The 14,799-nt window shown below is 43.6% G+C and overlaps 1 protein-coding gene across 7 annotated transcripts in view; it reads right to left on the reverse strand.

Annotated features, from left to right (window-relative positions):
- Positions 1-14,799, reverse strand: part of SYTL2 (synaptotagmin like 2) — a 96,986-nt gene that overhangs the window by 49,338 nt on the left and 32,849 nt on the right. For all 7 annotated transcript variants that reach the window (XM_058186289.1, XM_058186291.1, XM_058186290.1 and 4 more), the window contains exons 2-4: positions 13,810-14,159; positions 2,670-2,818; positions 336-468 (exon numbers count right to left, since the gene is read on the reverse strand). In XM_058186289.1, the coding sequence (XP_058042272.1) occupies positions 336-468; positions 2,670-2,818; positions 13,810-13,910 (383 nt within the window). In that variant the 5' untranslated portion in view covers positions 13,911-14,159. The remainder of the gene's footprint in view (positions 1-335; positions 469-2,669; positions 2,819-13,809; positions 14,160-14,799) is intronic.

Consider the following 14,799-nt stretch of genomic DNA (forward strand, 5'->3'; position numbering starts at 1 on the left):
AACTTAACAACTCCAGTGATTCACTTAACCACTGGGAAGAAATGTTGTAAAACAGGGCAAAAACGCATTTAACGACTGTTTTGCTTAGCCACATAAATGTTGGGCTCAATTGTGGTCACAAATCAAGGACTACCTGCAAAGCCATTACATTGAACTGACAGAACCTGATGCACTTTTAAGAAAGCTGATTATGCAACGAAATTAAAGAGTAAATAAAACACGGGTGCAGGAAATGAATTAAATTCTAACCTAGGAATCCATGGCAAGTAATTTTCTAAAAGGGTTTATATCTGATCACAGATTATACAATCAGCAAATTTCATGAGATGTCTAACCTCTGGTTAGATTTGGATTCTTCTTCCTTATCTTGTATGACACCCAACTTTTCCGGTGACACAAAGATCTCTTTGTTGACATTGTTCACCCAACTGCTTTTCGTATTTCCAGACTTACTCTGATTCAGCTCAGCTAAAATATAAGATGAGGGAAAAAAAAAAAGAAGAAGAAGAAGAAGAAGAAGAAGAAAATTAGCTTATGTTTGGTCTACTCATACAAAGACAGTAGCCAATGTACAGTTTGGACATGCACGTTCCTTCTGTATTGATCGACACTAAACATGAAATGTGAACACCACTATTTTTATTATTATTATTTACAAGTTTTTTATTTTTTTGTTTTTTTTACAAACATATCAATGTATGAACGGTGTGGGACCTGGGTGTCATACATTCTAATACAAATAAAACTAGCAGAAATAATCATGCTTATTACGTTCAATCAACTTACATATTTCTAATAATGATACACATTTATATTAAGTTGTGATCTGTCCTTATTCAGTTATTCCATGTTTTCTCTTGTTATTGCTTTTATTTTATTATATAAAAGTGTATACAGTAATATTCCCCCTTTTCTTATTTCTACCACTTATTCTAACTTTTAATCATGGCACCCTTTATTAAAAGACATTTTCTTTCTATCCTACCTAATTTCTAGTCATGTCACCTACCTAAAAAAAAGAAAAGAAGGGGAGAGAAGAGGAAAAGCAAATCAGAACAACAAAAAAGAAAAATCATCTATCCATCGTCTCTTGCCCGCTTCAATACTTTAATTGCTATGCTTTTTTTTGGCTTGCCTCTCATATGCCTCTCTTGGAACTTTATCTCTGTCTGCATCTACTTCTTGGCTATTCAATCTAGGTATTTCCACTATTTTTTATTACTCTCAATACATTCAAGATTGTAAATGCTAATTGATAATTCAGTAATTTTATTCTAACCTATTGTCAAGAAAGGCATCCTTTTTAAAATATTAAATCTTTTACAAACTCGCAGCATTTTTCAACTTGGTGGAAAAGCCCGCAATAATGTCTAAATTTCCTGTAAAAGTGTGTTATACAGTTAGTCCTCAATTTACGGCCATTCGTTTAGCGACTGAAGTTACAAGAGCACTGAAAAAAGTGACACCACCTGTCCTTGCACTCATCCAGGTGCAGGCATTTAAAATAATTGTAACATCCTGGGGTCACCTGGTTGCCATATGCAATCTTCCTAGCTGGCTTCAGACAAGCAAAATCAATGGGGAAGACGGCAGGAGGTTGCAAATCACAAGTCACTTGGTGGCTCATGCAACGATCGCAGCAAAAAGGTTATTAAATCAGGCACAGTCGTGTGATGCCTCACTTAATGACCACTCTGCTTAACAACAAATTTTCTGTTCCCAATTTTGGTCATAATTCGAGGACTACCTGTCCAGGAGAAACTGTAGACACCCACTTATCCCCATGGCTCTTGAACAAGATGCGAGTATGGATAAATCATCTGTTTCATTGAATCTTCATTCAATATATTGACTTCCATTAATTTTGAGTTGCTTGGAGAATAAGTGGCCAGGTAGGTAGGCAGGTAAGTAGGTAGATTAATAGGCAGGTAGGTAGGTAGGTAGGCAGACAAACAGGTAGGTAGGTAGATAGGCAGGCAGAAAGAAAGAAAGACAGGAAGGCAAGTAGGCAGTCAGGTAGGTGGGTAGGTAGGCAGGCAGGCAGGTAAGTAAATAAGCAGGTAGGCAAGCAGTTAGGTAGGTAAGCAGGCAGGCAGGTAGGCAGACAAAATAGGCAGAGAAGTAGGCAGTCAGATAGCTGGGCAGATAGATGGATGGGTAGGTAAGTAGGCAGGTAGGTAGGTAAATAAATAAGCAGGTATGTAGACAGGCAGGCAGATAGGTGGGCAGATACAAGGGTGGGTAGATAGGTAGGTAGGCAGGCAGGTAAGTAAATAAGCAGGTAGGCAGGCAGGCAGGTAGGCAGTCGGACAGATAGAAAGACAGGCAGGCAAGTAGACAGTCAGATAGGCAGACAGATAGATGGATGGATGGATAGGTAGGTAGGTAGGTAGGTAGGCAGGCAGGTAAGTAGGTAGGTAGATTCTCCACTTAGAGAGCCACTGATCATGCTGGCTTGAAATTGGATTTGGACATGGGAACTGAGGTTCAAAACATTTAGAGGGCAGTAGGTTGGAGGAAAACTGATTGGAATCAAGACCATTAAAAGTCCTTCCTCATTTTAACCCTAACGAAGTCTACTCTTGATTGAAGATCTACCAAAAAAACCCCGAAACATTTCCCCTTCTACAAAAAGCCATGCTTCCCTTTTTTCCCAAATCAACACATACCTATTGTCAAGGGCTTCCTTCTTATTGATGCTCGGATAATATCGGCTCCATGTATTTTCTCTCTGTGTCTCTTTGCTTTGGCTTCATAAAACCACTGCCCACTCATATTCTTGACTTGGGCGTCATCCTTTACTTTTTCAGGTAAATTCCTAGAAAAGTAATGAAAAATACAATGGTTATTATATTGTGGGGTGTGGGGGACCACAAAAAGCTTAAATGTGATTCAATAGAGCTGGAGAATGAATGGATGGATGGATGGATGGATGGATGGATGTCAATTGTGCCCCTGTTGGAACTCTGGAACCAGGTCGTACGTACCTTTTGAGCAGAGTCTGTCATAGCTTTGAACAGTCGCTAAGCAACCGGTCATTAAGCAAGAACTATCTGTATGTTGTAACCAGAGTAAAGTAAGTCCGAGAGCAAACAAATAATACATTTTAACTAATTTTCTAAGTACGTTTTAAGTTCCAAAGCATTCAAATATTTGTTCTTTTCTTTGCCTATCTTAATATGTGTCCATGAAGATATTGTTCCACTGGAATTGCCCAATACATACTGTGTTTCCCCGAAAATAAGATCCTGTCTTATATTTTTTTGAACCCCGAAATACCTAATTTTTCGGTGTATAAGACACACCAGAGTATAAGACACACCTTCATTTTGGGAGAGGAAAACAAGAAAAAAAAGAATTCTGCCTAGCAGAGCCATACTGGTCTACTTGCCTTTTTTTGGAGTGCACCAGTCTATCTTCTTAAAAAATAGAGGCACCGGTCTACTAATTGCCTTTTTTTTGGGGGGGGGGAGCGCACCGGTCTACCTTCTTTAAATATAGAGGCACCAGTCTACTAGCCGCCTACAGCACTGATCAACTGTAGTGCGGCCCTTTGAAGCGCCGCGACAGATGCAAGACCATTTTCATGACGACGCGCGGCTGTGGAACACACAGAGGCCGACAACCTCCGAAGGGTGGGGGGCGGCAGGTGGGTGGGGCTATATTCGGTGAGTAAGACACACCCAGATTTTCACCCTCTTTTGGGGGGTAAAAAAGTGCATCTTATACACCAAAAAATACGGTAAGTGCTTAGCCTTATTTTCAGGGAGGTCTTATTATTTTGGGGCGCGTGGAGCAAGGCGGGGCTCCTCTTGCTGTCTTACCTGATTTCCAGCTCTGTCTCCTTAACCCTAATCAGAGGAAATGGCGGGGACCAGCTACACTTGCATTTAAGTATTTTCGGGGAGGGCTTATTTTTTTGGGGGGGCGGGTTATTTTAGCGTATGCGCTCAAAAGCCCAATTGGGCCTATTATCAGGGGATCAGTGGTGGGTTGCTCCCGGTTCGGTTCTATAGAAGCGGTAGTAAAACCAGTGGGAGGCTCTGCTCACCCATCCCAGTGTCATCATGGGTGATCTGCGCATGCAACCAAAGTGCGCGCACTCCCATTGCAAACCGGTAGTAAAGGTAAGTAGAACTCACCCCTGCAGGGGATATCTTATTTTTGGGAAAACAGGGTTCCACTTGTGTTTTCCTTTTTTTAAGACCTCCTCTGTCTTACAACAATGTGGTTCTTTCTACCTGCAGTTATGAAACACCCTCTGAATAAATATGACTGGTCAGAAGACAAAAATTCCACCTGTTAACGCAATGTCTATCTTTAGGCTCCACCTGTTAATCCTAGCCCTAAATAAATTCTTAGTTTGAGTGATAAAGAGGTCCAGGCTTTCTGAAAATTTATATCATTTGTGTTTGAGCGAAGTTTATTCGTTAGAATTCACACTCGCTGTCTCCCTGCTATTGCTTAATTTCTTTTGAAAGGCCTTAGCTTTAAAGGTGTGTTTCTGACATGACTGGAATTATATGGTTTAAGATTGGGCACTACTGTGCCAAAGTTGTTTTATTGTTAATTATGACGCAGTAGGTAAGTGGCTAAGACGCCGAGCTTGTCGATCAAAAGGTCGGCAGTTCAGCGATTCGAATCCCTAGTGTCGTGTAACGGGGTGAGCTCTCGTTACATGTCCCAGCTTCTGCCAACCTAGCAGTTCGAAAGCATGTAAAAAATGCAAGTAGAAAAATAGGGAGCACCTTTGGTGGGAAGGTAACAGCATTTCGTGCGCTTTTGGCATTGAGTCATGCCGGCCACATGACCACGGAGACGTCTTCAGACAGCTCTGGCTCTTCGGCTCAGAAACGGAGATGAGCACCGGCCCCTAGAGTCGGGAATGACTAGCACGTATGTGCAAGGGGAACCTTTACCTTAATCTTAAATACAGGCAGTCCCAAAGGTGCTTTTTCAGGAGGAAACTGGACTTTTTTGTTTTTTTCTTTGAAGATGTATCGCTTCTCATCCAAGAAGCTTCTTCAGCTCTGACAGGACGGTGGGGAATGGAAGGATTTCTACTCCTTGAAGGTATGTGAAATCCTTCCATTTCCCACTATCCCATCAGAGCTGAAGAAGCTTCTTGGATGAGAAGCGAAACGAGGGGAACCTTTACCTTTACCTATTCTTATTTATTCAAGTTTTGCTGATTTGTTTAAGAAACAAATTAGCAAAACAAAAACGGCTCGCGTGAACTGGTAGTGGCGGTGATGCATGGTTCGGCGAACCGGTAGCGGCAGCAGCACGAGGCTCCTGGTTTTCACCAGGAAGTAACCTGTTTTTGACTCTCTGCGCATGGGCAGAAGGCTTTGCGCATGTGCAGAGGGTCAAAAATCGGACGTGATGATGGCGGCATGCGCACTTCCGAACCGGTAGGGAAGGTAAGTATATTTCAACCCTGCTCTTATGGATATTTTGTGTACAAATTAAAAACATGAACTTGTGATTTATGGATTCTATGATTATGCAAAAGAGTTTATAGAAAGAAGAAAGTTATGATCTAAACTTAAAATTTATTTCTACAGGTAATCCTAAACTTACAACAGTTCATTTAGTGACTATTTGAAAGTTACAACGGAACCAGTGGTGGAATGAAAATGGAGCATTAGACCCATCAAGGACAGTGGTGGGATGCTGCCGATTTAACAATCAGTTCGGTGAGCTGGCGTGTCGTGCTGAAAATGGAGCATTTAGAACAGTGGTTCTCTACCTTTATAGTGCTGCGACCCCTTTAATACAATTCCCCACGATGTGGCGACCCTAACCGTAAAATTATTTTCGTTCATAGGCCTATGAACGAAAGGAAGGGGAAAAAAAGCAGCAAACTGTTTTTTTGAATTTATCACGCCTGAAGCCGTATTGCCTAGTGATCTGAACTGCTTGTGATTGCCTTGAGGACCGAGGCATTAAAGCGGAGACTCCTCCCCTATTAAGTTTATCACGCCTGAAGCCAGATCAGGCTAGCGATTGGGAGTGATTGCAGCGGGCTTGAGAGGGAGACATCAGAGCAAAGATTTCTCTCTTTTTTAATTCATTGCGCCTGAAGCCGAATTCGGCTAGCGATTTGAAGAGCCTGCAGCTGGCTTGTGGAGTCAACCATTGGAGCGCGATTCTTCGACTCGCAAGTATACTTCCCATATTTCTGATGGTCTTAGGCGACCCGTGGCAAATCGTCATTCGACTCCCAACGGGGTCGCGACCCACAGGTTGAGAACCGCTGATTTAGAAGCTCAGCTGCTTACCTTCCAAGTCAGCAATGGTAAGTAGAACAGCAAGGGGGGATGGGGAAATCAGCTGTGCCGCACAATTGAGATGAGCTACCAAGCAGGAAATAAAGGACAGGATAGGGCAAAGGTGGGTGGGCGGGGCCAGCTGATCGTCGGAGATACCGGTTCTCCCGAACCGGGCTGAACTGGCTGAATTCCACCTCTGAACAGAACTGAGAAAAGTGAATTATGACCATAGCAGCATCCCTGCGGTCACGTGATCAAAATTCAGGCGCCTAGCAACTGGCTCATATTTATGATGGCTGCAATGTCCCGGGATCATGTGATCATCTTTTGTGACCTTCTGACAAGCAACGTCAGATGAGAAGCCAGATTCGCTTAACAACTGCGGTGATTCACTTAACAACTGTGGCAAAAAAGGTGGTAAAATGGGGCAAAGTTCAGTTCTAATCAGGAAGAACAATACAGCTCTCCCTTATTAGAGGAGGAAATTGTTGTCAATTTAGGACAACAATTAAGACCAGAATTTCCATTGCTAACAAGTCAGCTTTTAAATAAGTTGCACCCGAATTTGGTGACCCTTTTTTTGGCACGATTGTTACACTGACTTCGCTTGTTGGAAGCTTGTTGGGAAGGTCACAGGGGCAACCACGTCACCCCCAGGATGCGGTAACCATCCTACATGCATGCTGGTTGCCAAGTGCCCAAATCACAGAACTGGTTGTCACTTTATTTCCATGCCATTGTAACTCTGAACAGTCACTAAACGAATGGTTTTAAGTAGTCAAGGGCTACCTGCAGAAGATCGCTGAAAAAATATAGAAGGTGTACAGTGCATAGATAAAGGTAAAGGTTCCCCCGCTCATGCGTGCTAGTTGTTTCCAGCTCTAGGGGGCGGTGCTCATCTCCATTTCTAAGCCGAAGAGCCAGCACTGTCCAAAGACATCTCAGTGGTCCATGACTAAACACCAAAGGCACACGGAACGAACGCTGTTACCTTCCCACCTGTTCTGTTTCCCTCCCCCAATACTCCCAACAAAGAGTCAGTGAAAGGCCTCCTCTTCTACTTTATTTACATAGATAAATGTCCTGGCCACATCTACCCATGGGCCTGCCAAGTTTCTGGAGATAACGAGGAAATTATAGATAAGGCCAGAATTACTCACGAATATATTCTTCCCTCCATTGATACAGTTTGCCCGCGCAAATTCATTGCTTTGTCCAAGACAAAAAACCAGGAAGTCCCGCCTCCTATTTATAGTCTCTGCAGATGTCCATCATTCCTTGGCCTTATCCCAATGCTGCTTCTGCTGCGCGCGCCGGTCACGTCTGCGCAGTCTTGCATCACTCCAAAACTGTTCTTGGGGCGTTGCCAAATCAGAAGAAGGCTCCAGAGAATCAGGCCTTGCCGGCCCCTCCTCCTCCCTTTGAGTGGGTGCCAGGGAGGGAGAGGGCCCAAGAGAAGAAGGGCTTGCCAGGTCTTCTCCCTCACTTTCTGAATCATCCGAGTCCAGGAGTCCGAGTCCAGGAACCTGGGTCACAACACCACCAAAGGTGGTCCCTATTTTTCTACTTGGCATTTTTTACATGCTTTCGAACTGCTAGTTTGGCAGAAGCTGGGACAAGTAACGGGAGCTCACTCTGTTACCCGGCGCTAGGGATTCGAACCACTGAACTGCCGACCTTCTGATTGACAAGCTCAGCATCTTAGCCACTGAGCCACTGGATCCCCCTGTACCGTGCATAGAAAGCCCTGTTTAGATCTTAAAACAAAAGCCCAAACAGCGATTAGTCACTAACCAAGAATCTATATTAAGTATTCTAACATTTAGGGGCATTGTTAGAACATGGTTTAATGGCTAAATTTCTTTTTTCCTCTTTCAGACAGAAGGAGCCAAGAAGAAATTTAAAACTCTGGCAACACACCAATAAGAAGCAAAATTAAGATCTCCTGACTTGTATATTACAGCTCACTTGGCCACAGGAATTCTCCTTCACCAATTCTTCTTTCAGAAAAAGAAAACAAGTTCTCTGTCTGTAACTTTTCTGCTAGCCATCCGATAATCCCAGTAACTTCTCATGCATGAAGATTTAGAGCTTATTTTTACCCTTGCCTTCCTAAAGAATAGGAACCCAGCCCAACTGAGTAATACAATGAGCAAACAGACATATTGACTTCCCTCTCTTTCGCATCCTGCTTGAAGATAAAGTAAAGATTTCCCCTGACCAGTCATGCCCAACTCTAAGGGCTGGTGCTCATCTCAGTTTTCTAGCCAAGGGAGCCAGCGTTGTCCAAAGAAACATCCATGGTCACGTGACCAGCATGACTCTACGCTGAGGTGCACGGAACGCTGTTACCTTCCTACCAAAGTGGTACCTAGTGATCTACTCACATTTGCATGCTTTCAAACTGCTAGCTAGGCAGGAGCTGGGCCAAGAATGGGAGCTCATCCCATCACATGGCACTCGGGTCTCAAATAGGGGCTGTCAGATGGCTCAACTGTTGAGCCATCCTGCTTAGGAAGGAACAATTATGCCCAATGTATAAAATGCCACAAGGCCTTATGCTACTTCCTTACTTTGCTCAGTGAGTGAGTGAGTGAGGGAAGGAAGGGAAGGAAGGAAGGAAGGGAGGGAAGTGAGGGAAGGAAGGAAGGAAGGAAGGAAGGAAGGAAAGAGAAAGAAAGAAAAAGAGAAAGAAAGAAAGAAAGAAAGAAAGAAAGAAAGAAAGAAAGAAAGAAAGAAAGAAAGAAAGAAAGAAAGAAAAAGAAAGTAGGATGGATGGATGGATGGATGGATAGATGGATGGATGGATGGATGGAAGGGTAGGAAGGAAGGAAGGTACTGGTACATAGAATGAGAGAGAAAGAGAGAGAGAGAGAGAAAGGGAGGAAGGAATGGAGGGAGGGAGACAGATAGACAGACAGAAGACAATCCAAAATTGTTCTTCCTTTTCTTGCAGACTATAACAAGCAGGTCTTCAGTCCTTTGCTGTGATTTGGAATCAGAAACTGGAACAAGTTGATGATGTCCCTATTTTTTGGAAATGATTACCTCTGCCACCTAGTCACAACTCTCTGGATAACCCCATTTGGGTCCACAAGGAGGACAAAGATAAGCCCTAAAGGTATACCCACAGATACAGATTTGAGAGCTGTGCGTCAACCAGATCACTGTTCTTTTCAGTTTACGTGCTCAGATAAGCCAATTTGCAGAGTTTAAAGCAGAAAAAAGTAAAACACAGACACAAGCACACAAACACATTTACTACTCTAAAGGTTTCTGCCACAAAAGAAAACCTAGAAAAACAGCAGAGGGTGTTTTCCTGGTGTCAACACAACCACAACATTTCACTTTCTCAGACTGCACGGTGCCAGTGGCCTTGGTGGTAAGAGTTCAAAATTGCCAGTTTATTTTTAACCTATCCTTAAACCCACCGGGTATCCGTATGCTGTTATTACATCCACAAACCGAGTATGAGTATTCCAGACCCACTGGCTGAATTTACAAGTTTTCCCCGTTTTCATCAGCGCACTAAGCAGACTGGGACATCTTGCCAAAGGTTTATTAGATCTTGCGCAAGGGCTAAAATGTAGTGAGCTATGTGGCTATTAACTCATTTCTCAGCAAAAGGTCGTAAGAATGGAATGCAGACAAATGCCATGGCCGGATTACATCTCAAGCAAGGAAACTCTAACACCACAAGCTAAAAGAAAAACAAGCAAGAAGAGACGTCATAGACGTTGACTAGAGACATAATTTTCGTAGAAACCAAATTCTCCACTAGAGGTCCTCTAGAACAGGGGTCCCCAACCTGTGCGCCGCGGCCCACTACCGGGCTGAGGCCTATTCGTAAGCGGGTCACATGAGGGCCTGGCTGGTGTGCGTGCAGGTGCGCGCATATGCGCACAGCCCCACTTGTGCAAGTGTTGCAGGGGCTCGTGGCACCTCTCGGTTGAGCATCGCGGGTGCTCGGAGCCTAACTTGTGCAAGCGGAGTGGGCACTCAGCCCCACTTGTGCAAGTGTCATGGGGACCTTGGAGCTCCACTGGTGCAAGTGTCGTAGGCACTTGGAGCTCCACTCGCACAAGTGTCGCGGGCACTTGGAGCCGCAGTTATGTGAGTGTCACGGGTACTTAGAGCACCACTCGGCAAGCGTAGCGGGCACTTGGAGCCCCACTCGCGTGACTGTTAAAGGGGCTCCTGGCCCTACTCATGAGCATTGTGGACACTCGGAGCCTTATTCGCGCAAGCATTGCAGGCACTTGGCCCTGCTTGCTCAAGGGCACGCCTGTGCACGCACCTACCTCTCCCACAAAACCATCTCCTCCTTCCCGCCTCCCCCTCCTCTAGGATGCCAACCCTCTAGAACAGGGTTCCCAACTCCCAGTTGGTGGACCAGCACCGGTCCATGGCATGCCAGAAACTGGGCCACGCAAACAAGCGAAGCCCCATCCATGGGATGCAAGCAACACACAAAACCACGCCTCCTCCAGTCCGCGGAAAAGCGTCTCTCCATGGAACCGGTCCCTGGTGCCCAAAAGTTTGGGAGCGGCTGCTCTACAACAGGGATTCTCAATCTTGGCAGCTTTAAGACAGATGGACTTCAACTCCCAGAATTCTCCAGCCAGCCATGCTTGTTGGAGAATTCTGGGAGTTGAAGTTTATGCATCTTCAAGTTGCCGACATCGGATGCTCCTGATCTAGAATGTTCTATTATGAAAGGTGGGGAAAAGAAAGCCAGATGCTTTCAGAAACTGTTCTCAAACTCTGAGAAAAAAAATTTTTTTTTTGTTCCCTATGCTATCCGTCTGGTAAACTTGCAAGATTTGTTTTTCCCACCCTGTACATGCATACATCCAGGCTAGACTGTGTTGTTTCTCTGTGTCATATGATGCAAATATAGGCATAATTTTGTATTTATTTATTTATTTAGTCATGTTTATGTAGTATATACTGGAGGTGGCGATCCTTACAGAGCTGCATGCAATGAATTTTCATTTGATTGTATGCCCATTAGTGTACATTGAAAGTGACCATAAAGTTATTCTAAGTTTATGTCAGGGAATTGCACAGCCAGTGTCCATAAGAAGTCGGAGACACTGAAATGGACTTGTAGTTTTATATAAATATAATTGCAGTAAATAAGATAGTCAGGCATATCACTACTTCGTGAGGTAAAACATCAGGTAAACCACAGAACAGCATACAGAGCACACCGAAGAAAAAGGCGGGGAAAAAGGGGAACTCCCCCTTTATACCCAGCAACCAATCATAACGTAGATTGCCTCATGCAAAATCCCACACTTCTAACCAATCAATTACCGCTGTGTGTTCTGGCTCACTGCACAATCCTACTGCTCCAGCTACTTAATTTAAATATCTTAACACCTTTAATTCTCCAGGAAGATCAAATTGTGTCCCTTTCTGCATGCAGTAAAAAAAAATTTAAAAGTACTTTTCGATGGTCCTAATAAATTTTAATATTCTTAGACTTTAAAACAATATTTCACTTTGTCTATTTTGGTATTTTGGTACTACTAAATCACAATCCCAATCTTTAGTACAGTCATAAATGAGCCTATTGATACTACCATTGCATAAGTTGCAATGGACAAAATGCACCCATAAATCTTTCAATAAAAACACATTTTAAGGTATGCATTGATATTTCTATGCTGCCTCTTGCAGTCACATCTTAAAGTGGTTGAATTTTTTTAAAAAAGCTAGTAAAACACAATAACAGAACTAAAGATGAAAAAATGTAAAAACCATAATAATTAAAGGAATGCAGAAAGGAAAAAAAAGAAAATACAGGTAGTTCTTGACTTACGTGGAGTTGCTTAAAGACCTCTGCAAAAAAAAGGACGTAAATTGGGTCAGTCATTTGGGTGATAGCCTCCATTATGGTCATAAGTTGAGGACTACCTGTACTACGGTATACTCCTGTAATGTTCCCACAAGGAACATCTGTGTAAAGTTGGTGCTGGTGTTCAACAGATCAATAAATACCTTATGAATTTCAATGGGAAAAGCATTCGAGAATGACAGTCTATTTATCTTCATAATTTGTATACCCACCATCTCACAAAGATGACTGCTGACGGATATATAAAAACTAAAACCAAATAACAATAACATAGTTCATAAAATCAATATGCAACCAGGGCCAGGTTCCAAATCCCGTTGCTACCGGTTTGCTTGTGTGCACGTGTGCAGCACTTCTGTGCATGCGCAGAAGTGTCCGGGCCAGTGGGCAGAGCCTCCCACCACCACTGCTGCCACTACAGGTTCGCCTGATCCGGTGCGAACCGGTAGCAACCCACCATTGTATGCAACCTAACCAGGGTCACAAAAAAAAAAAACCAACAACAACTATTCCCATTCAAATTATTAAAACAAAACAATCAACCAAATCCCAACCTCAAAGTTCAAATGCTTGTGACAGCTTCCAGGTCAGAGCGACAGAATAACAGAGTTGGAAGGGATCTTGAAGGTCTTCTAGTCCAACCCCCTGCTCAAGCAGGAGACCCTACTGTACCATTTCAGATAAATGACTATCCAATGTCTTGGTTAAAAACCTCCAGTGATGGAGCACCCATAACTTCTGGAGGCAAGCCATTCCATTAATTAATTAATTAATTAATTAAGGTCCTTAATGCCTTGCAACAGGGTGAACTATCCTAATCTTCAATCTTAACTATCTTTCTATTTTAACAATCTTTCTATCCTAACCGCTCCAATCTTGATTGCAGAAAATATGACTTCGGTAACAGAGTTGTTAATGCTTGGAACACACTACCTGACTCTGTGGTCTCTTCCCAAAATCTCCAAAGCTTCAACAAAAAACTGTCTACTATTGACCTCACCCCATTCCTAAGAGGTCTGTAAGGGACGTGCATAAGAGCACAAGCGTGCCTACCATTCCTGTCCTATTGTTTTCTTTCGTTATATCCAATTAATATAGTTATTACACACTCATGCTTATATATATGCTTATATCTCCTTCCACTTATGACTGTATGACTGTAACTTTGTTGCTGGCAATCCTTATGATTTATATTGATATATTGACCATCAATTGTGTTGTAAATGTTGTACCTAGATGAACGTATCTTTTCTCTTATGCACATTGAGAGCATATGCACCAAGACAAATTCCTTGTGTGTCCAATCACACTTGGCCAATAAAAATTCTATTCTATTCTATTCTATTCTATTTCATGCTTATGCTTATATATACTGTGTGACAAAATAAATAAATAAATAAATAAATAAAATAATCTCTCCATGTATGGTCTTCCCTGGGGAAGGCATAGTGATTAAAAAGGGAAATATTTGCATTCTGCTCCTAAACTATTCAAAAGCCTGGAACAAAGCAAGTAAACCAAAACCAAACCCACTTCATAAACGGTGATTAATTCAGCAACTCTGAACAAAGGTAACGGCTGAGCAATCTCTTATCCACTCATGCCTTTGACCCAAGCCAATTTCTACAAGCAGCCTGCAGGGTGGAATTATTTAAGGCCCCCTTTCTTTACCTGATTCTCTCCTCTTCAGCCTTCTTTAAGTCTGCATCTCGCTGCAACACTTTCAAAATTGACTCCTGCTCTTCATCTGTAAGGAAGCTCAAATCGATCATCTTGCTGGCTTACAGCCAAGAAGGAAAAGAAGTCCAAAAATCTTCGCTGGCAAGGCCAGCACTTGTTAGGTCTACGAAGCCACAGCAAACACAGCTTTAAAAAAAAACACAGAACTCTAAATTCTGTTGCAGGGTTCGAGCAAGCTATACGTTGATAGCCAAGAGTCTCTTAAGTGGAGTTTGCCTTCTTGGGTGATGGTCATCCTACAGATGTTACGTGGCAGGTGTTTATATCAAGAAGGTCTTCATCTGCAGAATGGGAAGAAGAGAAATATTCAGTTCTAGTAGAAGAAAACATGGGAGGAAGGAGGTCAAATTGATGGTGGCTCAGTGGCTAAGACACTGAGCTTGTTGATGAGAAAGGTTGGCAGTTTGGAGCAGGGTTGAAATCTAAATTTTTTTGCTACCTACTCTGTGGGTGTGGCTTGGTGGGTGGGTGTGTCCTGTGACTGAGTGGGCATGGCCAACTCAATGTCACTCACAGCCATGCCCACTCAGTCACAACCCCCCACCACCAAGCCACGCCCACAGAACCCAGTAGGAAAAAAAATTATTTTCCCTTTCCCTCGCCACCTGTTCTCCCTTCACCTAGGCCCCGGAGCCGCCACCTGCCTCAACGGGGTCGGGGAATGTACCATTCCCCAACTCCGGCCTTTCTCCAGCGCTGCCGCCCACTCACCGCCCGCTCACCGCCCGCTTGCCCTTCGCCTTTGGTCCTGGGCCAGCGCCCAGGGACGCCCCATTCCCTGAGGCCCCGGAGTCGCCCCCTGCTCGCCGCTTCCTCAACCGGGTCGGGGAATGCACCATTCCCCGACACCAGCCTTGTCCCGGAGCCGCCGCCCGCTCTTCCTTTGCCACGCGGCATATACTTACTTTCTTCCAGCAGCTG

This window comes from Ahaetulla prasina, chromosome 5 (genome assembly GCF_028640845.1).
Source record: "Ahaetulla prasina isolate Xishuangbanna chromosome 5, ASM2864084v1, whole genome shotgun sequence".
Taxonomy (NCBI): domain Eukaryota; kingdom Metazoa; phylum Chordata; class Lepidosauria; order Squamata; family Colubridae; genus Ahaetulla; species Ahaetulla prasina.